This window comes from Raphanus sativus, chromosome 3, assembly GCF_000801105.2.
Source record: "Raphanus sativus cultivar WK10039 chromosome 3, ASM80110v3, whole genome shotgun sequence".
Lineage (NCBI taxonomy): Eukaryota > Viridiplantae > Streptophyta > Magnoliopsida > Brassicales > Brassicaceae > Raphanus > Raphanus sativus.
Genome location: NC_079513.1, coordinates 13348963 through 13375533, shown reverse-complemented (window position 1 = coordinate 13375533; position 26571 = coordinate 13348963). Strand labels below are relative to the sequence as shown.

Sequence of the window (26571 nt, the reverse complement as noted above, 5' to 3'; positions counted from 1 at the left end):
GAGTGTTTTAGATCTCAAAGTCCATTGTGGGAGACAAACGACCGGAAAGAAGTGAAGGAGCCCTCCCAACGTTGTGGTCCACCTTCTTTTTCCGAATTATCAAGGATCTTGTTAAAGTCGCCAGTTAATAACCATGATGAGTCTCGTCCTGCTCCAATCTCCGAGACTTTTGTCCAAAAAGCTGCTCGGTTTTCCACCGCGGGAGCACGAAACTAGGAGTTGTACTATGGTTTTCTTGTCACTTCCAAGTTTTTTCTTTGGATAGGAATATGATTCTGTGATAATTTAATTATCTCACTAGATTCTGACGTGAGGGTGTATTTTAAATTGTTGTTCAATTTTTTTTTCATTATGATTGATTCTATGTATTTTTACCACTTGCAAATATTTAATATAATTTTATAGTTATATGAATCAATTTTATTAATTGTTTTAAATTTTCATTTATTTTAGTTGTTTATAAATATATATATAACAATAATGGTGAATTATCATTTGTTTGTTTGTTTATATGTCATTTATTTATGATAATAATTCATTTTTATGTCGAATAAATATTTTTAGTTCTTAATAGATTAGATAAATAGATATTAGATGATATTTTCCTATAAAATTATACACATTTATTATATATATCTATCTATACTATTATTTACGAAATGATTTTGCTGATTTGTCACATTCTCCATGGTTTTAGCTAATTTTGCTGATTTGTCATATTCTTATTAGTTTTTAGATTAAATCATCAATTTTTTAATTTAGATAATATAAATATTTCAAACTTTATAATTAATTTATTAATTTAAATAATATAAATATCTGAAGATTTCTAACTGTAATAAAGATTATAATTATTTTAACTTTCACAAGATTTTCATTAGTTTTTAGCTTAAATAATTAATTTATGATTTTGTCACATTCTCCATGGTTTTAGTTAATTTTGCTTATTTGTCATATTCTTATTAGTTTTTAGATTAAATCATCAATTTTTTAATTTAGATAATATAAATATTTCGAACTTTATAATTAATTTATTAATTTAAATAATATAAATATCTAGAAATTTCTAATTGTAATTATAATTATTTTAACTTTCACAAGATTTTATAAGTTTTTATCTTAAATAATTAATCTATGCTATTATTTATGAAGTGATTTTGCTGATTTGTCACATTCTCCATGGTTTTAGCTAATTTTGCTTATTTGTCATATTCTTATTAGTTTTTAGATTAAATCATCAATTTTTTTTTAATTTAGATAATATAAATATTTCAGACTTTCTAATTAATCTATGCTATTATTTATGAAGTGATTTTGCTGATTTGTCACATTCTCCATGGTTTTAGCTAATTTTGCTTATTTGTCATATTCTTATTAATTTTTAGATTAAATCATCAATTTTTTTTTAATTTAGATAATATAAATATTTCAGAATATAAATATCTGAAGATTTCTAACTGTAATAAAGATTATAATATTTTAACTTTCACAAAATTTCATTAGTTTTTAGCTTAAATAATTAATTTATGATTTTGTCACATTCTCCATGGTTTTAGCTAATTTTGCTTATTTGTCATATTCTTATTAGTTTTTAGATTAAATCATCAATTTTTTAATTTAGATAATATAAATATTTCGAACTTTATAATTAATTTATTAATTTAAATAATATAAATATCTAGAAATTTCTAATTATAATTATAATTATTTTAACTTTCACAAGATTTTTATAAGTTTTTATCTTAAATAATTAATTTATTAATTTAAATAATATAGATGTCTCAAACTTTTTAATTGGAATTACAATTTTAATTATTTTAAACAAGTTAGTATCAATTCTTATTTTCATATGATGTAAGATGTTTTAAACTCTATAGTTTCATTTTTCTAATTCATTCCAAGTTGTCTAGATTATATTTTTTGATATATGTATTTATGTACTTTTGATATTTGCCTTTTTAGTTGGAGTTCTATATTTTTCTTCTTTCTTTGAAAGACTATGAGCAAATCGGTTTTGTTACATGGAGTTTGGAATTAAAAATTACTTTGGAAGTTATTTCATGTGTATGTTTTATTAATGTTTAATCTATAAGAAAAACATGCTTTGATATTAAGTTTAGAGAGTTGCATATGTAATCATGTTATGAACATGTGTTTAATGGTTTAATTTCTAAAATGGCTAAATTATATATTTTTAACGAAAAATTAGATTTATTATTATATAATTAACCATAAATTAACTTTAATAATAAAACTGTCATTATCTACTTTTTTCTTTTATAAAAAGTAAACTTATGAAATATTAAGATAAGTCGATGTATATCTTTATCAAGTAAACCAATGAAATATTGTCATTATCTCAGTTCGTTTTAAAAAAAAGATTTTCTTCTTAATTATTATTGAACTTTAGTTTTTATTTACTTTTTATTTATTTTGTTCTCATTTTGTGTGTTTTAACATTTTTTGGTAATTTAATACATGTTTCTGGTTCATAAATACAAAGTAGATTAAGAGAGACCAGAATTTCACATTCTCACTTTACTCTATTGTGTGAAATATTTTTGATATGTAATTATGCTCTTATGGATCTCATTGTTTTATACCATTCATTTTTGTTAAGAATACATAGACCGAAATAAAAATAAAAAAAACCAAAACAGTTAAGAATATAAAAAATAAATTATCACGATATTTAAATTATAATACATATATTAGTAACTATTAGTAAAATGATTATGCTCGCATGTGCGAGTAAAACACCTACTTTTCTTAAAATAAGTACTTTGTGAAATATGTTATATTTTAAACTATATTATATAAAATAGGTCAATTGCTTTATTATTTTAAAATTACATACATTTTGGGGATTTATATTAATAAATTGTACTAAACCCACCTAATCATACAAATAATCTAAATCGGTAATTATTATATAATAGTAACAAGCATGGGCTAAAATAATTAATAAAAATCGTGTAAGTTCAATTTGATAAGCAAACATTTTTCTTTCCACGAAAATAATTAGTTCCTCATAAATAGATATGTGAAATATTGTTTTTAAATGTAATTTTCATTTATGATTAAATTGACATGTCTCCTACTTATTTGATAGTATATAGAAAAAATAATATTCTATAAGTAAGACAAGTGCATATTTTTTTATTTTAAATATTTATATTGTATTAATTAATGTATTTGTATAAATATAGGAACTGCAATTGATTAAAAGGTCAGCGGATAAACTTGTAATATTAAAAACGAGATGAGAGTTAATTTAATAGATTAGATTGTCCTCAGAAATAGATATTTAAAATCATTTTAAAAAGAAAAAAATTAAAATTACATATATAACTAATACTGATAATTTATAAACTTCAAAAGTAATTAATTTTAAGATGTGAGGAATGTCCTTACGTAAAAGTAAAACCATAACTGTTGAGATGGGTATTTAAAGTTATAAAAATATTAGTTATATAAAATAATAAATTTATAATCAAACTTTGGTTTACTTTTAAAATGTAAAAATAGCTGAAAATATATTAATTTGAAACATATAAATATCGCTTAATTATTTCTATTTCGGTTAATTTAAATAAAGCAACCAACATTTGCCTTAAAAAAAAAGTAATGATTTCATACGGAAAATAGCATATCTTTTGGTGTTAAGTTGTTGTACATGAAATTCAAATATAGAACGTGGTAAGACCAATGTAATAATCATATGTTATCTTCAATTTTGGTTTTTAATGTTACCTTCAATTAAATAGGTAACGAAATGAAGAAGAAGAGTGATTTTGGGGAGGCCTCTCCTTAATATTCTGCGTGTTAGATGCGCTACGCTGTCTTAAATTATTTTGTTTATTTATTTATTAATCTACTATTGATTTTTCCCCTTCTGGCTGCTCTTTCTTTTCCTCTCACAGGATTTTGATTGAATCTCAAACGCAGCAAGGAGGGAGGGAGAGAGAGGGAGAGAGATCATAAGCTCAATCTCTCTCTACATCGGCGTTGCTTCTTCGTCCTCCTCCTCTTCTCTCTTCTCTGTCATCCGATTTCATCTCGAGTGTACATTTCGGAAGGTGCTTTATATTCGAGTTTCATTAGATCTATGTGATTCTTCTCTAGGAGATAGATTTGTGTGGAAGTAACGCTGCATTTTGAATGTCAATATAACCTAATTGATTGATTTCAGTTGCGTTGAATCTGGACGAAGAAAGCAATCGATCCTGTTCATATCTATTTAACTGGATTGATTTGTGTCCCCTTCCTCCATTATAATATCATTTGATTTGATGCATGTTTGCTTGGATTACGGATTGTGATTATTATTGAATTCATCTATCTTCAATTATGAGTCTAATAAGTGCCAAGTTCTGCTGAAGAAAGATTTCATTGTGATATTATTCATCTTCTATGGCATTGTGATATATATATGTCTTTTGTTTGAAACAGTTGACAGCAAAGGTGATCATATAAGTTCTTCGTAGAGGGCGTTTAACTCGTACGAATATGAAGAAAGTCTTCGGTCAAACTGTCAGAGACCTGTGAGTATTTTATAATGATTTTTTTTTATTTTATTGACGATGCTTGATTGATCTCATATGTTGTGTTTATTTATCGTAGCAAGAGAGAGGTTAACAAGAAAGTGCTCAAAGTGCCTGGAATAGAACAAAAGGTAAAAAGGAGATACCTCTCTGCTTCTTCTCTTCTTTGAAACTTCTGCTGAAACTGAGATTTAGGTGCTGTTTTCTGATTTCTTTTGGTTGAGTTTAGCTAAAAGGCTCAAGAAAATTAAATTGAGAAGCTTAACTTGGTAGCACTCCTTGTCTGGCTAATATGGTTACCAATTTTTCTGACCTCTCCTTCAGGTTCTAGATGCTACTAGCAATGAGCCATGGGGTCCTCATGGATCTCTTCTTGCTGATATTGCGCAAGCTTCAAGAAATCAGTAACTACTACCTCCTTCCTACTCCTCTTTTTTTTTTAATTTTCTGTAACGATGATATTTCACAGGAATAACACAAATGTTTACTTCTCTTGCAGCCATGAATACCAGCTCATCATGGGGGTCTTATGGAAACGACTCAGCGACACTGGAAAGAACTGGCGACATGTCTATAAGGTAAAGAAAAATAAATCTCTTCTTGTCTTATTTCCTGTTTGTATTGCTGTATCCAGTGAATGAAACGATTTCCTGTTGGTGTTCCTCTTCAGGCTTTGACAGTTTTGGACTACATGGTCGGCCATGGGTCAGAACGTGTTATAGACGAGATTAGAGAGCGCGCTTACCAAATTTCGGTAATGACCACACTGAGTACAATATATTAGCATCAAAAGAATCCTTTCTTGCTGTATCTTGACAGTTGACTATCTTACATTATGTCCATTTTCCATGTGGCAGACATTGTCTGATTTCCAGTATATTGATTCCGGTGGTAGAGACCAAGGAAGCAATGTTAGGAAGAAATCACAGAGTCTGGTGGCGTTGGTTAATGACAAAGAGAGAATAGCTGAGGTCAGAGATAAGGCTTCAGCTAACAGAGATAAGTAAGCTTGCTTGTAATTGTATTCTTTTATTTCTTTAATTGTTGTAGTTTCCTCTCTATTTTAGCCTCGCTGGACACTTGTTTGATTTGTGGTTGCTAGTGGCCTCACAAGTCACAGCTGTTATAATGCATCCTAGTAGTCTATAAAATTTGTAGTTTAAAAGTAGGCTTCAGGAGCTGAACATAATAACCTTAAACTACACAACAGGTATCGCAGCTCAGAACCAGGTGGAATGTATAAGCCTTCTGGAGGATATGGGGACAAATATGATTACGGATCCCGGGATGAAGAGCGAAGTAGTTATGGAAGAGAAAGGGAATATGGTTATAGGGATGATGATAGAAATAGCCGTGATGGAGATCGTCACTCCAGGGACTCTGAAGACCGGTATGGGAGAGATGGTAACAGGGAAGATGATTACAGAGGAAGGAGCAGAAGTGTTGATAACTACCAAAATGGGTCACGAGGTAGAAGTTCAGAAAGGGAACGGACGTTTGAGGATGATGGCCATTCATCAAGGTATGTTGATCTGAAGTTTCAGCTTGCCTTTGGACTTGATCTAAAAAGACGAAAAAAATTGAGATTAAATATATACACTGGACAAAATATTTGATTTTGATTAGTAGCTAGCAGTAATTGATGTCAAAAAGCATGTCTCGAGCCTCTTCTTAGCCTAGTTCCACTTGTACAATGAAACATTCATCTTTATCGTGTAGGGGTAGTGGTGCTCGAGCTGATGACACTTCTCAGGATGGAAGGTAACTAAGTTTAGGCCTTTTTCTTATTGTATTAAGTCTGTGGACTTATGTCAACTAATAGGTCATAACTTCTTCTTTGGGGATTATATGACAGAGGGCAGCTCCAGAGGAAGTTTTCTGAACAAAATATTGGTGCTCCACCTAGTTATGAAGAAGCTGTCAGTGACTCAAGGAGCCCGGTATATAGTGAAAGGTGATAATTCTCTGCTGTGCAGAATTAGAGCTACCTTGGTTTTATTGGTTCTGATGAATCTTTTTATGCCAGGGATGGTGGGGAGACCCCACAAGCTGCTGCTTCAGGAGCTGGTTCTCCCCCTGCCCCACAAACTGTTGTTCCAGGAGATTCTTCTCCCCCTCCCCCACAAGTAGCTTCTCCTCCTGCTGGAAACAACACAGACAATAAATCTACTGGTTTTGTCAATGAATCTTCTCAGAAATTTGAGGCTTTTGATGAGTTTGATCCACGCGGTGCGTTTTCAGGTACAGAGTTCTCGAAGTTTGCGATTCTGTAGTTCGTAGTTTGTAACATCTTTGGAATTTTCCTTAGTTTTTCTTTGCTTTTCAAACTCCTCTGCTCCATAGAGATAAAATTTCATTGTTAGTTTGGTTTTTATATTGTTATCCATAAACCACTCTGCTCGTTCTGACTGTGAGCTTTGTGCTTCGTTTCTCCCAGCTGGCCCTCCAGCATATGCATCTGCGGACGGTGTTTCAGCTCCTCCAACAGTGGCTTCTACAGACAGTGTTGAGATGGACTTGCTTGACTCCCTTGCAGACGTATTTTCATCAAATGCTTTGGCCGTAGTACCGACCGAGTCTACCTCTGTTGAAACCAATGGACAAGCAAATGCTCCATCGTTTTCTGCATCTCAGCCATCAACTCAGGTATTGACTGAGGGCTTAACCACTTGAACTCGGGGATGGCCTTCTTTTTCTTTGAAACATTTTGATTATTACTGACTAAAATCATTCCCCACTATACAGCCATTTGATGACCCATTTGGTGAATCTCCTTTCAAAGCCTTCACTTCTACGGACGACTCAAACCCGCAGCTAAGCTTTGGTACTTCTTTCCAGCCAACACCACCAGCCTTCACCTCGGAGGTCTCACATCCTGATACAGCTCATAACTTTGGCTTTGGGGATTCATTTTCCGCTGTTGCTAATCCTGAACCTGGTGTTGAGAATGTGCAACCACCATCAAACTCACCAGGTTTTCCTCAAGAGCAGTTTGACACATCTGAGAATGATTTTGATATTCTTGCTGGCATTCTCCCACCATCTGGTCCTCAAGTTTCAGTCCCTCAACAATCAAGTGCTTCAATACCAACGTCTGAGTTTCCTCCCAGTGGAAACAACATGTACGAGGGATATCACCCTCAGCCAGTATCTACAGGTCCAAACATGTCTGGACAAACTCCATTTGGACAAACTGGACAACCATATAACATGGTTCCTCCCTCGCAAAATATGACGGGAGCCACACCGTTTTACAATGAAGGCTTCATGCACCAGCCTGGCTCAGCCGGTTACAATCCTGGAGTTGCTGCCACTTCATCGAGCTCACAGACCCCTTACTCTACCCCCGGTGGGCCAGCTGGTCAGTTCATGGCACACCAGGGTCATGGAATGCCGCCTTCTCATGCTCCACAAAGAACTCAATCCGGGCCTGTTACTCTGCAAGGGAACAACAATTTCATGGGAGACATGTTTACACAAGCTGGACCAACAAGCTCAGTGGCATCATCGCCATCCCATTCAGATCTAACACCTATAACAGGAGCGATTGAGATCGTTCCTCCGCCTCAGAAAAAGTTCGAGCCAAAATCATCAGTCTGGGCAGACACATTGAGCAGGGGGCTTGTTAACTTCAACATATCTGGACGTAAGATAGAATTCACAACATGTAAAATGAAAGGAAAAAGAAACCCGGTTTTAAGCAATATTTTCTAACATCCTTTTCTACTTATATGCAGCTAAAACAAATCCATTGTCAGACATAGGAGTTGACTTTGATGCGATCAACAGGAGAGAGAAACGGTTTGAGAAACCGACAAACGCACCACCAGCAACATCGACTATCAACATGGGTAAAGCAATGGGATCAGGCACTGGCTTAGGGCGTGCCGGTGCAACTGCTATGAGACCTCCTCCAAATCCAATGGTAGGCTCTGGCATGCCCATGGGTGCTGGTGGATATGGGGGTATGAACCAAAACCAACACATGGGTATGGGAATGGGACCAGGCATGAACCCAAATCAACCAATGGGTATGGGAATGGGACCAGGCATGAACCAAAACCAACCTATGGGTATGGGAATGGGACCAGGCATGAACCAAAACCAACCTCTGGGTATGGGAATGGGACCAGGCATGAACATGGGAGGAGGATATGGCCAAGGTTATCCGATGCAACCACAAAACCAAGGAATGGTCCCTGGTCCGAACATGCCAGGAAACAACAACAACTATAATCCAATGATGGGTCAAGGCGGTTATAACCCTCAACAATCCTATGGTGGTGGATACAGGTAAGATCAAGCCGACTATCCACTTGTAAAATCAAGAACAGAACACTCTGGTTCCATACCTCTCTGTGCTTCTTTGCATTTTTACCTGGGACATGTAATATCAGGCGATAAAATAGTGGGATTGGTCAGCCGCTTCACGGAAGTACTCAGGTTACATTAATCATGCCAGCATCAGGATTTTCTACAGTCTTCTTTACCTTTGCTATATCGGGTATAAATTGATATATATTACACAGATTCTATTTTTGAGGATTTCACGTATTGAATGTGTAAACATTTTTCATACACGGAACAAATAAGATATGTTCTCTCTTTTTTACATGTTACTTGACTCTATTTACTTTGTTATCATTCCAAAAAGACTTGGATTCTATCGCCAGCAGTGTCTTTAAAGTCTAGCAGAAGTTTCCCTCCGACTTCATCTGCTGCATCGTCCATTAATTGCTTCAGGTTCACGCCTCCTAAAGCTACAAAAAGCCTCAGGCCCGTCAGTAACTGAAACTGAACAAGCAGAACAACGAATAAGAGTCGGTTTACCTGGAACAATGTTGGTGACACCTTCCAAGAATCCAGCCTGCACCAACAATAAGGACACGATTTGCTTACAATCAATCAGTTCAGACAGAACATACATTCGCAGAAAGTAACAAGACGTACCGGGATTCTGACGTCGAGTTTCTCAATCCCATCACGTCCAATGATCTTGATCCTCAGAGACCTTGACCAGATTCTTGAAAAGGGGTTTCTTGATTCATTAGAAACCACCTCAGGTATCATGACTTCAACAACCGGACCCACTCTCTGTTCTGACTCATCTTGCGCCACTCGTTGGCTACCATATACGCTACTACTGCTGGATCCTTACAAATGGTTTTAATAAAACGATATAGTTACCCTTGACTGATATTTTCCACAAAGATGATAGATAACCCTCCCTGTTTCTCACCTCTGTCTGATGAAGAGGATGTAGCATACCGCTTCTCTTCCTCACGGTAAGTGTCATAGCCAAGAATCTCTTCAATTTCTTCCAAAGACGGCATGCTTCCAGGTGGAGGAATCCTACCACCCTTAATCGCCAATAGAGCGTCCTACAATACTTCTACATGCTATAAGTCTCTTGGCCAAAGACACATTTATTGACAAAAATACTGTCACTCACTCACTCACTCACCTGCATTGCTCGAATTGATACCCCAATTAAGGAAAGTGGATATGCAACTAGCTTATATCCAATCTCTTCTATCTCAAGCGGGTTCAGCATCGGAATATTCCCACCACTTTCAAGCATATTAGCCTACATAAACAGCACAAAAATATGTAACTTCATATCAAGATTAGAGAGTAATCCAAGGCGCAAAAGTGAAGTTACCAGTTTAGGAACTAGTGGATAGACATTGCAGAACGATTTCATCTCTTCTCTAGATAAAAGAGACCCCACGGAGAGAACATCTGCTCCAGCATCTGTAAAAGCTCTCGCCCTACTAAACGATTCCTCCAGAGACACCGCTTCTCTAGAATCAGTTTGCGCTACAATGACAATGTCTGATCCACACTCCCTCCGCGCATCAACCGCAGCTTTAACACGCATCACTGCCTCCTCTCTAGAAACCACTCTTCTCTCGCCGCCGCCACTACAAGAAACCTGATCGTTGATGATGATTCCAGCAAAGCCAGCTCTGATATACCCCTTGACTGTTCTCTTAACATTCATGGCGTTACCAAACCCGTTGCCACCGTCTCCAATCACCGGAATGGATACAGACTGAGTGATCTGTTGACCTTGGTCAACCATTTCTCCGTAAGAAATGAGTCCTTTATCAGGTAAACCAATCCGAGCCGCCGAAATAGAGAACCCTAACTTGCATAGAAAGATGAATCAGCAATACATAAAAGCAAACATCTTTCTTAGAGTTTTAACCTAAAGAACTGTAAAGTCTTCAACTTTAAATGGACGAGACAATAACCAGTGCTGAAACTGAGAACCCTAACTTGCGTAGAAAGTAATCAGCAAAAGCAACATATATACATAAAGATCAAAAAAGCAAACATCTTTCTTAAATTTTAAGCTAAAGAAAACTGTAAAGTCTTCAACTTTAAGATCAAGAGGAGTTGGTTTATTAGATTTATCAATTACCAGTGGCGATACAGTAAGGAAACCCAGTTCGCTCGACGAGTTTGGCACTAAGAGCATCGAAGCAGCAAGGACCTTGAAGGACACCAGGGGACTGCATAATCTCTCTTAGCTTCTTCGCCGGAGAAGATGGGTTTGAGTTTCCAGAGGGGTCGGAAGCTGCTGCGGTGGCGTTAATGGCGCCATGTGATCGCCTTGAGACAGAGATGGGTTTTGTATATATATGTCTGATGGAGGGTGTGAAGTCTGGAGGGAAGAGGATGGGTTTAGATTGTTGGTGGAGAATTCGAGGAGGGGAAGAGGTGTAAAAGCTTAGTGACGCCATTGAAAAGGATTCACTTTGATTCGGAAAACAAAATTGATTGAAGAAGAAGGAAGAGTTGTTGGACAACAAACCGAACCGAGATTGGATAAACTGAAAGAGAGAGTTTTCCACTCACTCCGGTTTAGCTTAGCTCTGTACTGAAGCAGGGTTATCGAACCGAGATCCAAACCGAAAAAACCTGAATCTTGATCCATAAATATTACCTAAACAGATTTTGTAGGACGGTATATCCAAAATATCAAAAATTCCTAAAAATACATGAACGACGTTTTTTTGAAAAAATACGAAGTCTAACTGGTGACCAAATGAATAAATAAAAACACTACATTTTCTAGTATACCTACAGAAGTTTACTATTTATATAGAATAATTGTTCATTAGGGTTGGACAATCAGGGTCCCAATCAAATTTTGTTCGAATTTATTCGGGTTTTAAATTTTCGGATTCATAAATTTTAGTTCCATATTTAGATATTCTAAAAGTTCAGATTAGATTTGGTTTCGGATTTAGTCAAATTCTGTTCGCATTTAGTTACATATCCAAGATTGATTGTACCCTAAATAGTTTCGGTTTAGATATTAATCGGATTATCAGTTCTAAAATATTGATTTATAATTAATTAAACTCAATATATTTATAATAATTTTGATAAATTTACTCAGGTGGATTTTTTAAACCATATTGTTTTCTTTCAAATAAGATCTTGGGAGACTTGGCTATCAACCATACAAAACTTTTTTTTGAACTATACGTAACAAAATATAGCATGACAAATCAAAATCTTGTATGAACGAAAATCATACATAATAAAACGCAAACAAATCTAATCCTCCTATATATTAAAAGAGAAGTACAAATGCCACGTGGCACTCACAGAATCCTTCTCACGAAAATTCTCGCGTTTCTATTGCTCGAATTTTTCTAATTATTCTTTTTGATTTATTTTTTTCATCGACCTTTTAATTGGAAAGTGACATTAATTGTCAAACGCACTAATTATTTCTTGCGCAAGAATCGTAATCAATGTCGACCATTAATCATAGCTTGCAGAAGAATTTTAATAAATGTCGACTAATCATTAAATGTCTTAATGACATAATACGTTTTATATCTAATTAGGAAACTTATTATTATTAACATACCTTATTTATACTTTATACTGATTACTTGCGCAAGTCTCGCATCATATAATATGCATAATCGTTTTTAACACTACAAATTTAATATGTTTCCTTTAATCAAACGTAATTTAATTTACATACCTTATTATAACCAATTACTTTCACAAATTTAGCAAGTAATATTCTTGGCGTCATTAATACTTTTCACCATCACTTTATATATATAGAGTTCAATGTCGAGTTCAAGCAACACAACCATTCTTTAGTCTCACGCATCTATTGTTTAAGTTTTTTTAATGTTTTTGATCGTTCTAATTTAAATTATATTTTGTGATCCTGAGCAGGTTTATGATCCAAGGGATGATAATCAATACTTAGCTCATAGACGAACATCGTTACTGGTAATTTATTCGAGACTTTTCTTCTCCAATTATTTTATTCTCTTGCTCTCCACATTGTCTCTCTATCAATCTTTGAGACGAAAAAGTTTTTTTTGTCACCAAAAAGACCACAAAACTTCCTCCATCCATTCATGATGCATCTCATCGGATTTGTTCTATCAACTATACAATTTTGTTTTTGTTTCGGGATTGTATACATCTTCAAATCTTTTTGTTATAATCAATGTCACTAAATTTGATGAAACTGATCTTGCAGAGCTGAAGCCTTGGATTTGAGTCTAAGTTTTGGGATTGAATCTATATGTATTTTATAATATATTTTTCTTTGTTTTCTTATATGCAGAATTACAATAAACACCATCATTGACGTTTCGTCACAATTCATTGTTGGAACCTCATGAATGTAATTTCTTTTTTGTTGATTTTTTGTAGTTTCTTTTTTGATTTATTGGTTTTATTGGTTATTTTTTGTAATAGCTCATCAACCAATTTCATGAATGTAATAACCTCATCAACCAAGCGATTCTTTGGGCTGATTCTCCTGATTTTTTGTAATTTCTTTTTTGATTTATTTTTCTAATCAAGCTACTAATCGGAAAGTTACATTAATTGTTAATCTCATTAACCAATTGCTCTCATTAATCATAACTTGCTAATCGGAATATTACATTAATTGCTCTCATTAATCATAACTTGCGCAAGAATTACAATAATTTCTAATCTCATTAATCATAACTTGCGCAAGAATATTAATAAATGTCGACCATTTACTATATATAAGATATTCACAGTAGAAGAAACGAAGCCACTGACTTTTTATTCTCAACTTTTTATTTTCATATTGTTTTTGTTGTTTTACATCATTAAGCTTTTATATATACATATTTCATCAGAGCTGACTTTTCTTTTGGTTTATATGCAGATGCCCTATTGTAACGATTTCACCACGATGCAGGTAAATTTTTTTATCTCTCTATATGATTTGATTAATCGTAGATTTATTTGAATTCTAATTCTTACTTTTTTAATATGTTAGAAATGATTGTTTGTTAGAGCTTAGAAGGAGAATAATGCTTTAATATGTATTTTTATATTGGTTTTTTTCCTCATGTGGATCCATATGTACTTAAATGATCATATCATCCAAAACACGTAAACTACAATGTAAGTTTCATGCTTTGTTACATTCTTTATGTTTTTCAAATAATTATTTGCTTATACATTAAAGAACAAAATCTTTAATCAATATTTTATTATAAAAGTTAGTATAACTTTTTATACATATTATCAACTTTGTACTCAAATATGATTTTATACAATTTATCATATTATAAAATGTATATCTTATAAATTCATATATATAAACTATATAGTTCTTTTTGTCATCATAAACTATATAGTTCTATGTCAACTATATTATAAATTGATTGGCTGATTTATTTTTTAAATTTTTTCTTTTTCTAAAAACCTATCCTACGCCATCTCTTTCTCTCATCTCTTTCTCTTTCTTCTTCTCGATTTCACTTTATACTAAAACAAAACTAAACGGAGTAAGGGAAAGTCTCGAACACATATCTACACATTTTTGATAGAACATGCATTGATTATTAATTATTTTCAAGCGCAATTAATATGATCTCTTATGAATCTATTATAAATGTAATTTACGTTATTTATTTGAATAATTCTTGCGAAAGTTTTAATCACATTTATTGATATTTATTGAGAATCTGTTATTCTTGCACAATAGGGTATCACATTAATTCGACTTTTAAATCTTTCTAAATTTTCAAAGTCGTTTTTAATCTTGTTGCCTTTTTTTAAATAAATATAACTTGCGGAAAAAGACTAATATTTAATTGAAATCATTTTATGATATTGTATATTTAATAACTTTATTTATTTTTGCGCAATGTGGTATCACATTAAGTGGACTTTTAAATCTTTATAAATTTTCAAAGTCGTTTTTAATCTTGTTGCTTTATTTTAAATAAATCTAACTTGCACAAAAGGACTAATATTTAATTCAAATCAGCTTATGATACTGTACATTTATTTACTTTATTTATTCAATTTAAATGTTTATTATGAAAAATTAATATTTCATGCTTTGCCTCCTAAACATGTATTACACTTTAGTGTTTGCTTACATTTTAGAGTTACAATAGCATACTAATGAGATGAACTCTTTTTTTTGCAGGTCCTGATGTTACAGTCCTCAGGTGATATTTTCTCTGGTTCTAGATTTTTCAGGAACTCCCTTGTCTAAAAGAAAAAGCCAAAAAGATCATGACAGTAGCCTTGAGGATCAACACTCTCTTGAAGATTTTTAAAAACATTTATTTCCTATCGTTATGGCTTTGTCTTACTTCCGCATTCTTACAATGATAAAAATGGATTTGATTTATCATATGTAGCTTGGGATTTTTTTGATTATTGAAAACTTACTTATGTTGCAATGGTTTTTGTCACTATCCGCGTTATTCATTATTATTTATTTCAAAGAAAAACACATTTAGTCTTTTTTTTTCTTGTGCTCATGATAATTTTTAAAATAATTGCATTGTAATAACGCCCATATTTTAGTAATAATCTGTTAGAAGAGATGAAATTATCTAATTTTCGTTCTAATGACATGTTATTATTTAGTCAATGTATTCGTTATTGTTTTTTAGTTATATTTTTTTATTGGATTATTTTTTGTTTTCAGATCTCAATATATAATAAGGTCATTTTTATAATTATTATTATCATCATTTAACAATTATATTATTACTTGTTTATTATTTAGTTATCACAATTTGCCTTGAATGAAAAATATGTCCATATTTATAACATTAATGATTACCAATTAATGATGATTACAACATCACGTAACATATATTCGTCATATTTAATTCACAAGATTGATTGGTAATAAATAAGAATGAATTATGTTAACGCATTAAATTCAAAACATCTATATAGCAATAAAAAGAATGTAATAAATTGTATGAATATATTATTTGATACTAACTTGTCGTGCAATCATATTTAAACACAGTAATAAATATGATACCAAGTTGCGCAAGTAATCCACATTGAAAATAAGGTAAGTTATTAATAAAAAGTTAACAATTTACAAACATGGTAAATTACATTTAAAATCGTGAAGTAAATACTCTTGGGATTCAAATTACTGTTAAAATAATATTTACATTTTTGTATTTTTCAAAAAAAAAGGTTTACGATGAGGGGGAGAGAGAGAGGGAGATTTAGTATTTTGGGTATACCCAAGGATTTACAGTTTAGTGTTTAGGATTTATCCAAGGGTTTAGGGTATATCCAAGAATTTAGGGTTTAGTGTTTTTGGTTTTTTACCCAAGGGTTTAAGTTTTGTCCAAGGGTTTAAGCTTTGTCCAAGGGTTTAGGGTATAGTGTTTATTGTTTATGATTTACTTTTTTGTGACGATTTTAAAATTGTTAAAAAAAATTCTTATTTTCGCAGCTACTAATATTTTTCATTTATTTGAAAAACTTAACACAAATTATTATTATTTTATTTATTATCTTTAAAAGAAGATGTACATTAATTGGTAAACTATGATTAGCTGGTAATTCACCCAAGAATTACAACATTCATCTGTTTGACATGTTATTACAACATTTATCTGTTTGATTTCTAGGAAAGGTGATCTTAGAACATTAAGATACCTATTATATTATCATAAATTGATCTGCAGTAAATATGATATCAACTTGCCAAAGCAATCCGTATTTAATATAAGGTAAGTTATTAAAATTTAAAACCAAATTAACTAAAGGTAAATTATTTAAACAAAGCAATAAATATGATACCAAGTTGCGTAAATAATACACAATGAAAATAAGGTAAGTTATTAATAAAAAAATTAACAAATTACAAATAGGAAAGTAACACAAATTTGAGAGAGAGAGAGAGATAGAGAGAGAGAGAGAGATATTTAGTGTTTTGGGTATATCCAAGGGTTTACGGTTTAGTGTTTAGGATTTATCCAAGGGTTTAGGGTATATCCAAGATTTTAGAGTTTAGTGTTTGGATTTTTACCCAAGGGTTTAAGATTTGTCCAAGGGTTTAGGGTATATTGTTTAGTGTTTATGATTTACTCTTTTGTGACGGTTTTAAAATTGTTAAAAAAATTCATGTTTTGGCAGCTAATAATATTTTCATTTATTTTAAAAACTTAACACAAATTATTATTTTTTATTTATTATCTTTAAAAAATGTTGTATATTATTTGGCAAACTATGATTAGTTGGTACTTCACCCAAGAAAAATTCATGATAAAATATTAAACTAGGAAACATTCCTATATAAATCAAAATTGTGGTAGTTAAAAAAATAATCGGTGAATTAAAAGAATGTTTACATTTTTATATTTTTTTTAAAAAAAGGTTTACGATGAGAGAGAGAGAGAGAGAGAGAGAGAGAGAGAGAGAGAGAGAGAGAGAGAGAGAGAGAGAGATTTAGTGTTTAACTCGCGGGACCCGCGGGTTAAACACTAAATCTCTCTCTCTCTCTTTCTCTCTCTTAAATAGATACAAAATATTCCGTAATATTTAACCCGCGGATCCCGCGAATTACCTGCAAATTTGGGCGGGGCAGGTGCAGGTATTTTGAATCTTTCATTGCGGGTCATGCGGATCGAAATTATGAGTCAAAAAACTAGGTGACCCGCGGGTTGGCGGGACGGACGGGGTGGGTCGATCCGCAGATCCAACTCTACTATATAATTTGAATCTGTACAATGTCCGCACAGGGTGCGGGCCGGCCAGCTAGTACTATAAAGAAGACCACTCTCTCATTCTCAAGAAGCCACGTCAGTAATTCATTTCGCTTTAGCGTGAAACGTGTATTTCATTTTTCTTCTCACGTTAAGCTGTGATTTTTGGACCTGACTAATAAACTAAACTAGATTTTGACCCGCGCTTCGAAAGCGCGGGTATTATTTTTTACTTTTATAAAATATATTATTTGTTTGTAATTATTGAACATATTTATTTTAGTAAAATTTTCTTTATAATAAATTTGACACACATAGTGTCTCTGGTAAACTATGTGTTTCTCTGACTTTGTTTTATTCCCTCTCCAATCAACATATCGAAGCGCGGATATTATTTTTTACTTTTATGAAATATATTATTTGTTTGTAATTATTGAATGTATTTATCTAGTAAAAATTTCTTTATAATAAATTTGACATATAGAGTGTCTCTGGTAAACTATGTATTTATCTGGCTTTATTTTATTCTTTCTCCAATCAACATATTTATTTGGCTTGTTGTTAAAATAAATGATTTTAGAACGCAACTGTTTACTTTGATATTTTGTTTAAACAATGTGACATATTTCTGTATTAATTGTGTTCAATTAAATATTTACATTGTAATTTAAATTTGTATACAAATCAACATATTTGTGTAGTTTGTTATTAAAAAAATGATTTGAATCCAAATGTAAGTACTCTTATAGTGATTTTTTCAGTTCATATAATTTTTTAAAATATATTTATTTCAACTGAACCAATTAATATTTTGTTAAATTGGCCCGTGAAATATATTTTTATACATCGATATTCAAAAGATCTGGTAACTAACGATACTCAAAAGATCTGGACCGAATCAGGTTATATGGTTATTTTTGTTACAAATATCCGAACCCGTTTTAGATACATTGGTTATTTAGATATTTTTAGGTTCCTATACATCAGAACCGAATTTATCCAGATCTAGAATGATCCAACTCAAAACCCACACATAAGTTTATAATATTCAAGCGGGACTTGGTTACCAAAAAAAAAGGATACCCGAAAAAAACAACATGTATCTAAATAGACAGATAATGTTCATGTCTAAATGATTATATAAATTAATAAAAAACTGTTTTATGTGTTTTGCTAAATTAAGTGAAATAGAAAGAGTTTTTTTATCAAGTAAAATAATTATATGGAGTGGAAAATTAAGTGACAATAAATGTAGGACATTTTAAGTATTTTGATTTAAGTTATTATTTTATTCACAAAACATATTTTTGAACTATGTTTTTGGGTACGTAATTTTCCACCGATTGTAACTAAAATAAAAATATTTTAGTAAAATAAAATAAACCAAATGTTTAATCATATGTAAAACCTAATTATTTAGCATTTTTGATTTTATAATTGGCACAAAGTTAATATTGATTAACTAATAAATAAAAATATGCACTATTATTATTATGGTAATATAATTAATGATGTAATTTATTATTAAGGTAATATAATTAATTAAATTGTTAAACTAAGTGAAATATGGAAACACAATTAATAGATACTACTATTCAAGTTTCCAAACACTCCATTTTTTATAGCTATAACCAAACACACCAAATTTTTTTATTAATCTTATCCAAGTATCCAAACGCACCGAATTTATACTTCACCTTTAATAAGATAGATGGACTTTTGAAATTTGTTGTGTTTATTGATCAAACCAATGACATAAACTCGATAGCAACCCTCTTCGTCTTCAACATTTTTCATCTTTGATATCTAGAGTTCATAGTGTTCTTCATTCTCTGCTTTGATAAACTGTCCATGGAGTTTTTGGATGGTGATGAGAGACGACTATTTACGGAGAATCTCATGAGCAGTTTGTCATTGGTGTTTTAACACCGGGTAAGGGAAATTGAAACGTTATGGATGCATTCAAACGTTGTCAATAACGGCGATATTAACTCCTTTATCCCATTCCTATCATGATTCTCATTCAATGCATCATTATTCTCTTCAGTCAGTGAATCTCCATTTATTTAAAAGGTTTCTTTACAAACCAAAAAAAATCTTTCGGCAGAATAGCTAACTCGTCTATCCTTCTGATCGATTTGAAATCAGGTTGTTATAGACCATCGTCGAAGTATGTCTGCTCAGATTCTGGGAAGCCAAGAATGTGCGAAGAGGCTCGCCCAGATGCTTCTTCTTGACTCGAAGGTATCTCCGCCGATTTGAAGAACAATGGGATTAATCATTTGAACATTATGTTATGTGCTTAATATGTAGATTACACCTCCTCTGCAATTCGGCTTCATAACATCTCAGCCAAGAAGAACGATTGGTTTGCACTAGGACGCATTCAATACCCCCTCCTCCATGGTTACCGAAGAAATCTTCTCCTATAAATAAGGATGTATTTTCAATTGAACTCATCATTATGATGATAAAGTTTTGGGTTTCATCCAAGGATATTAATGTGTCTTTGATATTGGTAAGTCATTGCTCTTTTTGCTTTTTTGATTAACTTAGATTTGTGTTTGATGTGATTCGCTACCTTGCATTAATCACAGAGGTACACCAGAGCATCCACTAGGACTTTCACACTCAAGAAAGATGAAGAAGTCATATGCGTAAGTAGACATTCTAAAGACAGGAGTCTAAACTTGGATTTTATGTTCTCCTCTGGTACTTTTCGAGAATTTACTAATTACTCTGAAACTGGAGGCCTTCCTCAAAATAAACCTTTTTTTTTTATCTCAGGTTTCTACTGCTTCTATATAGTCTTACAACACTGTTCTCTTGCCGCATTCGCTACTTGAAAAATCTCTCCATTTGCCTAAATTTTGCGAGCTCAGTGTTGCGGTTGTGGTGTGTTGAGGTTTTGAGCTAGAGATGTCGCTCAAATGTCTCCATTTTTCTTTCGTATCTCGAAGTCAGCATGGCTCTTTTTGCAGGTCAACCTAACGAATCTGGAACATACTAATGAGAACTACAGTCATGAAGGAACATAAGGAATTGGTGATAAGGAATCTGGCGAGACCGCGAGCAGCACGAAGAAAGGAGCAAAATGCGGTGGCGACGGAATCAAAACAGATACATGTGGGTTAAAACATCACAATGATCCTTAGTTTGTCACGGAATCTCATCATCAGATGTGTTCACTTCTGGGAAGGTGTGTAAGAGTTGTTTCTCTTTCCCAAGTGTATATTAATGTCTCAACTGTTACTTAGATTCATGTTTTTTTTTGTTCCCATGATTATAGTAAATGTAATGCTTATGATTTAGTGATGTACAGCTATGGACATACATGGCTTCTCAAGTTTTTGCAGCGAAACTTACTAAGTCCCTAGCCAAATAAATAACAGGTACTTTGTATCATGTCTAATATTCTTTGTATCATGTTCTTTTTGTTGAAAGTTTCTAGAAAAAAAACAAACAGATACTCTGTTTTGAATAAACTTCACTGATTGTTGAAAGTGATGACTATCAGAAATGGCTCTATTTGTTGTTTCTTGATTTGTTGATGAAGTATTCTGAAAAAGGTTTGTTTTTGGACAAAACTGAGGTTAATTTTGGTTTGATGTCACGGTTACGTAGGTAAAAGAAAGTGGAAACAGTCGAGACACTCAAGGCATGGAGCAACAGAGAAGAGATAGACTTCGCCGTTGAAGTCGAGATTCTTTCCCGGCACAAGAACGTTCTGAGTGTTCGTGGCTACTGTCGTGCAACAAGTTTGAATTTGCAAAAGAAAAGTCAACGTTAGTGGGTTTTATCTTTCTGCTATATAGATCATTGGTTGGTTTTGTTAGCAATCGTTAGTGGATTTGTGCATAATTGTTACTTTTCTGAAGAAAATAATTCTGTAAATTGAAAATTATAAATGTTGAAAATTTTATTTGTTACTTTTTGTAGACAATAAATTTGCAAATTGAAAATTAATCAAATTGTATACAAAACATGATAAAAATTAAATGTTCAACAAATATTAATTTACTTTTTTATAAACATATAAATTTAGTTTAGAACTATAAAGGTCTAACACAAATCTTGAAAAAATGGTCATAGGGTCACCCCTAAAATATTAAGATTTTTCGCAGGTTTACCCTAATGATACCGGATTTTTTTTTGGGTTTTCTGGTCTAGGATATTTTTTGGGCGGGTTTAGTTCGAGTTCGGGCCGGGTCGGGTTTTTGCAACTTTTAAAAAGTTTAAAGAAAAAATATATATTTCAAAAGGATTGTAGATTTGAAGGGGAGAGTCAATTAAATTACTAAAAGAATAATTGAAAACAAAATTAAAAAAAAAGTGAAATGAAACATTTCTACAGTCCAACTAAATAAATGTATAACTAAAATTTAATCAATTTTTTTTTATTTTGGTCATCATCTTATATATAATTTTCCCAATAACAAAAATATCAGAAATTTGGATATTTTTTTTTAATTCATAAAACAGTAAAAAAGAAATAGTTGACAATAATTTTATTATTGTGTAACTACTTATATTTTTATACTAGATTATAATATTTATATTTCAAAAATAAACATATGAATATATGATAAAAACTAAAATTTAAACAAAAAACCCGGGCGTAGCCCAGGCCGACTCTAGTTATTTAAAAACTAGACACTCTATAAACCTAAGAAACACTGTTTCAACTTTTTGAAAAACATTGTTTAAACTTGAGAAGTAAACTTATTCATAACTGAATTTCAAATGCAATTGTCAAAATATAAGAATTATAATATTAACAAAATACCAATATATATATATAGGTATTTGAGTTAATTATTTACGTAGTAGATAATTATTTAGATATTCAATAATTTCTTAGTGCGTCTAGCATGCAGTGTGAGAACACGATCATTATTTATAGTTCACATGGATGATGAATTACCGGACTGGTTTACAGAGTCAATATGAATATGTATATGATGATGACAAAAAGCGATAATATCTTGGTGTATTTTGGATACATATTAAGAATTAAGATCATGTTTGGTACAAGTTTTTTTTAGGATTCTGAACTTTTCGAATTTATATCTATTTAGGTTTGGATTCCGTTCAGATAAAATTCATAACCAAAATACTACTCCCTCTGTTTTTTTAAAGATCCATGTTCTAGGAAAAAAAATTGTTTTAAAAAGATACATTTTTTACTTTTTCAATGTATTATTTAATGAAAATCTGTTAACTTCAAGAAAATTAATTGTGTTTATTGGATTTTTATTGGTTAAAGATTATGGAAAATTGTTATTCACAAAAATCAATGCATTTTTAATGTGATTTCTTAATATATGTGAAAAGTCTAGAATATGTATCTTTAAAAAACAGAGGGAGTATAAAACAAATGCATTCGATATTCATGGCAGATTCTGATCGGTTCAGATTCAATTTTATCGGATCAGATTCGATTTATTTGTTCGACCTGTTCATTTCCATTTATTTTTATTTTTATTGTAAAGTTTCTCGTTAAATTTGATAAAGAATAAATATTCCTTATCATTTCTACAAGTTTATTCATATCTATTTTTCTATTTATTTATTCATTACCATTTCTAAAATTTTATTCATATTTATTCTTTTTCTATTTATTCATAATATTTCTGCAAAGATTATTAGTTAGACCACTCAAACAAAATTTTTGAAAAATGAAAAATCAGAAATTGAATATTAAACTTTTTGTTTGTTTTAGTAGAATAGATAAAAATATATGAAATTTAAACAAGTTAGATATAAGTTAGGATCCAAAATATTTTTTTCTATAGAGTTGCATCATTTTTTGTGCTACAGTTGCAAAATATGATTGTAACATATTTTGTGCTACATTTTTTGTGCTACAGTTACATTTTCTACCGATTGTAACATACATAAAATTCAAATGTAGCATAGTAAACTGAACCCAAAAATCCAACTTCTTTTTATCCAAACCTGAACCAGTAAGATCCCCCCCTGCCTAGACCGAACCAAGCTAAAGCATGTCACGTGAGTGTGTTTAGGGTTCGCGGGGGCGCGTGACCATCTCCTTCTTCTTCTTCCTCAACACCTTCATCTCTTCTTACATCGGGCCCGACTTCAGACAAACACCCAAAAAACAAAAAAAAAAAACCTTTTTTCGCTATCTTTTTCCCCTTTCATCCGATTTAAACTTCACTTCAGTAACTCTCCGTGCATCAGTTCACATGTGAAGCGCTTCGTTGTCATCTTCTCCGATTACAATTAGGGTTGAGAAAATCAGTAAACATGTCTGCTTGAAATCGAAAAAAAAAAATGAGATCCTTTCCACTACATTGACACAATGGGCAACTGCAACACTAGAGACGAAGCTTCCGTCTTAACTCCCCAAGCTCAAGCTCAAGCTCAAGCTCAAGGTCTCCTTCTCTCGATCTCTATCTCTACTTCACTATATCGATTCTGATCTATCTTTAACTCTTGCAGCTCAACAACTACAAAGGAAGCACTCACGCTCCGTCTCAGATCTGAGCGATCCATCATCAACCCCCTCCTCTCGCACTCCTCCTTCCGTCATCCCCTTCACTCTCTTCGAGCTCGAGACCATCACCAAGAGCTTCCGCCCCGACTACATCCTCGGCGAAGGCGGCTTCGGCACCGTCTACAAAGGCTACATTGATGACAATCTCCGCCTTGGTCTCAAGTCCCTCCCCGTCGCCGTCAAGGTTCTGAACAAGGAAGGTCTCCAGGGACACCGTGAATGGCTTACTGAGGTTAACTTCCTTGGACAGCTCCGTCATTACAACCTCGTTAAGCTTATTGGTTACTGCTGTGAGGATGATCATCGTTTGCTTGTTTATGAGTTTATGCTTAGAGGCAGCCTTGAGAATCACCTCTTTAGAAGTAATCACTCACCCTTCTTTATTCATTTTCTTGTTTAGTTTATAAGTCAGACCATACTGATGATGAGAAAGCATTCTTATCAATGTCCTAAAAATTGGTGTCTAGGTGGCAAATCTGTCATAAAAGAAAGGAATATCGGTTTAGGCAGCGACTAGGATACGTCCCTAGGTCTAACAGTTTATTGAACATTGATTATTAGAGATGTGTTATTTTGTTTTTGTTAAGTGTGATCATGGTTTTGTATAACTAACCAAGTCAGTAACTATGGCCTCTCTCTCTCTACAGAAACCACAGCTCCGTTATCTTGGTCTAGAAGGATGATGATTGCTCTTGGAGCTGCAAAGGGGCTTGCTTTCCTCCACAACGCCGAAAGACCGGTTATTTATCGTGATTTCAAGACTTCCAATATACTGCTTGACTCGGTAACTAGTTCTTCTTTTTTCTTTCGTTGCTGTGAATACCTTTCCACATCTAAATGTATGTATGCTTGTGCTGCTGAACCTGCAGGACTACACAGCCAAGCTTTCAGATTTTGGCTTGGCTAAAGCTGGCCCTCAAGGTGATGAAACCCATGTGTCAACTCGAGTGATGGGTACTTACGGCTATGCTGCTCCAGAATATGTGATGACTGGTATGACATGCATAAAGCATAGCTAGATGTATCAGAGTAGTTGCTTAAGTTGTTAACTAGATGTCATGTGGGAGCTTGCTTGCACCTCTACCTCTCTCTCTTTCACTAGCTTGCTATTGTTTACCATATAGTATGTGATATGTAAGATGCCGAACCATGCATCTAAAGACTCTCAAGCATTTACACAAATACACACTGACTTGATTTTGTTTACTAATGAACAAAGGACACCTGACGGCGAGAAGTGATGTGTACAGCTTTGGAGTTGTTCTTCTGGAGATGTTGACGGGAAGAAAGTCAGTGGACAAGACAAGACCTAGAAAAGAGCAGAACCTGGTTGATTGGGCTCGGCCGAAGCTGAATGATAAAAGAAAACTGCTGCAAATAATCGACCCGAGGCTGGAGAACCAATACTCAGTCAAGGCAGCTCAGAAGGCATGCAGCCTAGCGTATTATTGTCTGAGTCAGAACCCGAAAGCTAGGCCATTGATGAGTGATGTGGTTGAGACTTTGGAGCCTTTGCAGTGCACAGGTGATTCCCTAATCCCTGGTGGAGCTGCGTTTGCAATGGGAGGGGTGCCTGATTATAGAATGCACAGGAGGTTTGCAAAGAATGTTGGGCCTGGTGCCATTTGCAGGTCATCACCTAGCCAAAGTTGTTCTCCGAGTGGACCTACAGCATGCAGAGTGCGGTGATCAGTGTGTGAAGTGTACATAAAATCTCGGTTCGCAGTGTCTCCTTTTGCTAAAAATAATGGTTTGCTTCATGTTGTTTTTGTTTGTTGCTGCTGCTGCTGTTTGTTGCCACCACTTGATCTAATCTAGAATCTTTGTATGATTATGATTGAGCGTGGTTCTTTGTTTGTATCCGCTCTTCTGATGTAGTGCTTGTATTAGTCTCTGACAATTTCTCTAATCACTCCAATGTGAATTTTTTTGTGTGTAAGCAGTATTGGTTTTCTTGGTATCACCTAATTTATCTTCAACATCTTGACCCGGGAGAACTATGTAGCCTAGCTTGCTTACTAAATGGTGCGATCGTTACCCTAAAACTTCAAGAGACGATGTTCTTGAACGTGGATGCAAAACTGAATCTCTTGTCTTTTTTTTTGTTGGTGATGACAACTAAAGCATCCTAGTCTCAGCAAGATTGTACTTTAAAGCTTTCCTGATGTAGAAGCTCTAGGTCAGAATTTACTTTTTGCAGGAAGGTTCAGTTTAACTTGGTTTGCTGTAATCAATCTGATTCAGTTGTACCAAAGAAGGTCTCAGTCTTCATTATCCAACTTGACTGCTGGAAAATCACATTACATGGAGACAAGTGTACTTTAAGAGACTGTTCTTCAACGTTGATGCAATAACTAATTAGCTCATCTTTTCTGTTTTCCTGATGACCACTAAAGCATCCTAATCCTGCAAGATTGTACTTTAAAGCTTTCCTGATGGATCTGACATTTACTGTAATATATCTTTTAGTTTTGTATGAATAGTACTCCACTGT

At 33.0% G+C, this 26571-nt stretch overlaps 3 protein-coding genes and 1 long non-coding RNA gene across 11 annotated transcripts; 3 read left to right on the top strand and 1 right to left on the bottom strand.

Moving 5' to 3' along the window:
• Window positions 1-3809: 3809 nt before the first annotated feature.
• Window positions 3810-9158, top strand: LOC108847341 (clathrin interactor EPSIN 2). Of its 2 annotated transcripts, XM_018620558.2 has the most exons (15): window positions 3810-3824; window positions 3924-4079; window positions 4453-4544; window positions 4624-4675; window positions 4869-4948; window positions 5044-5122; window positions 5215-5298; window positions 5402-5547; window positions 5755-6066; window positions 6264-6305; window positions 6400-6498; window positions 6571-6785; window positions 6982-7190; window positions 7290-8190; window positions 8282-9158. In XM_018620558.2, exons 3-15 carry the CDS (start codon window positions 4510-4512, stop codon window positions 8839-8841), a joined length of 2814 nt encoding a protein of 937 aa, XP_018476060.1. In that variant the 5' UTR covers window positions 3810-3824; window positions 3924-4079; window positions 4453-4509; the 3' UTR covers window positions 8842-9158. The 2 variants fall into 2 exon arrangements, with proteins under 2 accessions (XP_018476060.1, XP_018476059.1); XM_018620557.2 differs by lacking the exon at window positions 3810-3824 and having other exon boundaries at window positions 3871-4079.
• Window positions 9097-11408, bottom strand: LOC108847342 (uncharacterized). Of its 2 annotated transcripts, XM_018620559.2 has the most exons (7): window positions 10972-11404; window positions 10207-10691; window positions 10009-10131; window positions 9784-9925; window positions 9495-9697; window positions 9375-9411; window positions 9097-9304 (listed from the first exon to the last, which is right to left on the bottom strand). In XM_018620559.2, exons 1-7 carry the CDS (start codon window positions 11291-11293, stop codon window positions 9186-9188), a joined length of 1431 nt encoding a protein of 476 aa, XP_018476061.1. In that variant the 5' UTR covers window positions 11294-11404; the 3' UTR covers window positions 9097-9185. The 2 variants fall into 2 exon arrangements, 1 of the variants encoding a protein (XP_018476061.1); XR_001948947.2 differs by lacking the exon at window positions 9097-9304 and having other exon boundaries at window positions 9495-9690; window positions 10972-11408.
• Window positions 11409-19307: 7899 nt separating this feature from the next.
• LOC108846623 (uncharacterized) lies at window positions 19308-21501 on the top strand. 6 transcript variants are annotated; one of them, XR_008943501.1, is made up of 8 exons: window positions 19308-19489; window positions 19706-19801; window positions 19871-20075; window positions 20155-20214; window positions 20345-20452; window positions 20539-20756; window positions 20880-20949; window positions 21182-21501. It is a non-coding gene; the product is annotated as an uncharacterized LOC108846623 (long non-coding RNA). The 6 variants fall into 6 exon arrangements; XR_008943500.1 differs by having other exon boundaries at window positions 20155-20269; XR_008943498.1 differs by having other exon boundaries at window positions 20155-20269; window positions 20345-20462.
• Window positions 21502-23577: 2076 nt separating this feature from the next.
• LOC108847211 (probable serine/threonine-protein kinase PBL8) lies at window positions 23578-26019 on the top strand. Its single transcript, XM_018620398.2, has 5 exons — window positions 23578-23955; window positions 24023-24439; window positions 24725-24861; window positions 24947-25070; window positions 25297-26019. Exons 1-5 carry the CDS (start codon window positions 23883-23885, stop codon window positions 25764-25766), a joined length of 1221 nt encoding a protein of 406 aa, XP_018475900.1. The 5' UTR covers window positions 23578-23882; the 3' UTR covers window positions 25767-26019.
• The last annotated feature ends 552 nt before the right edge of the window (window positions 26020-26571 follow it).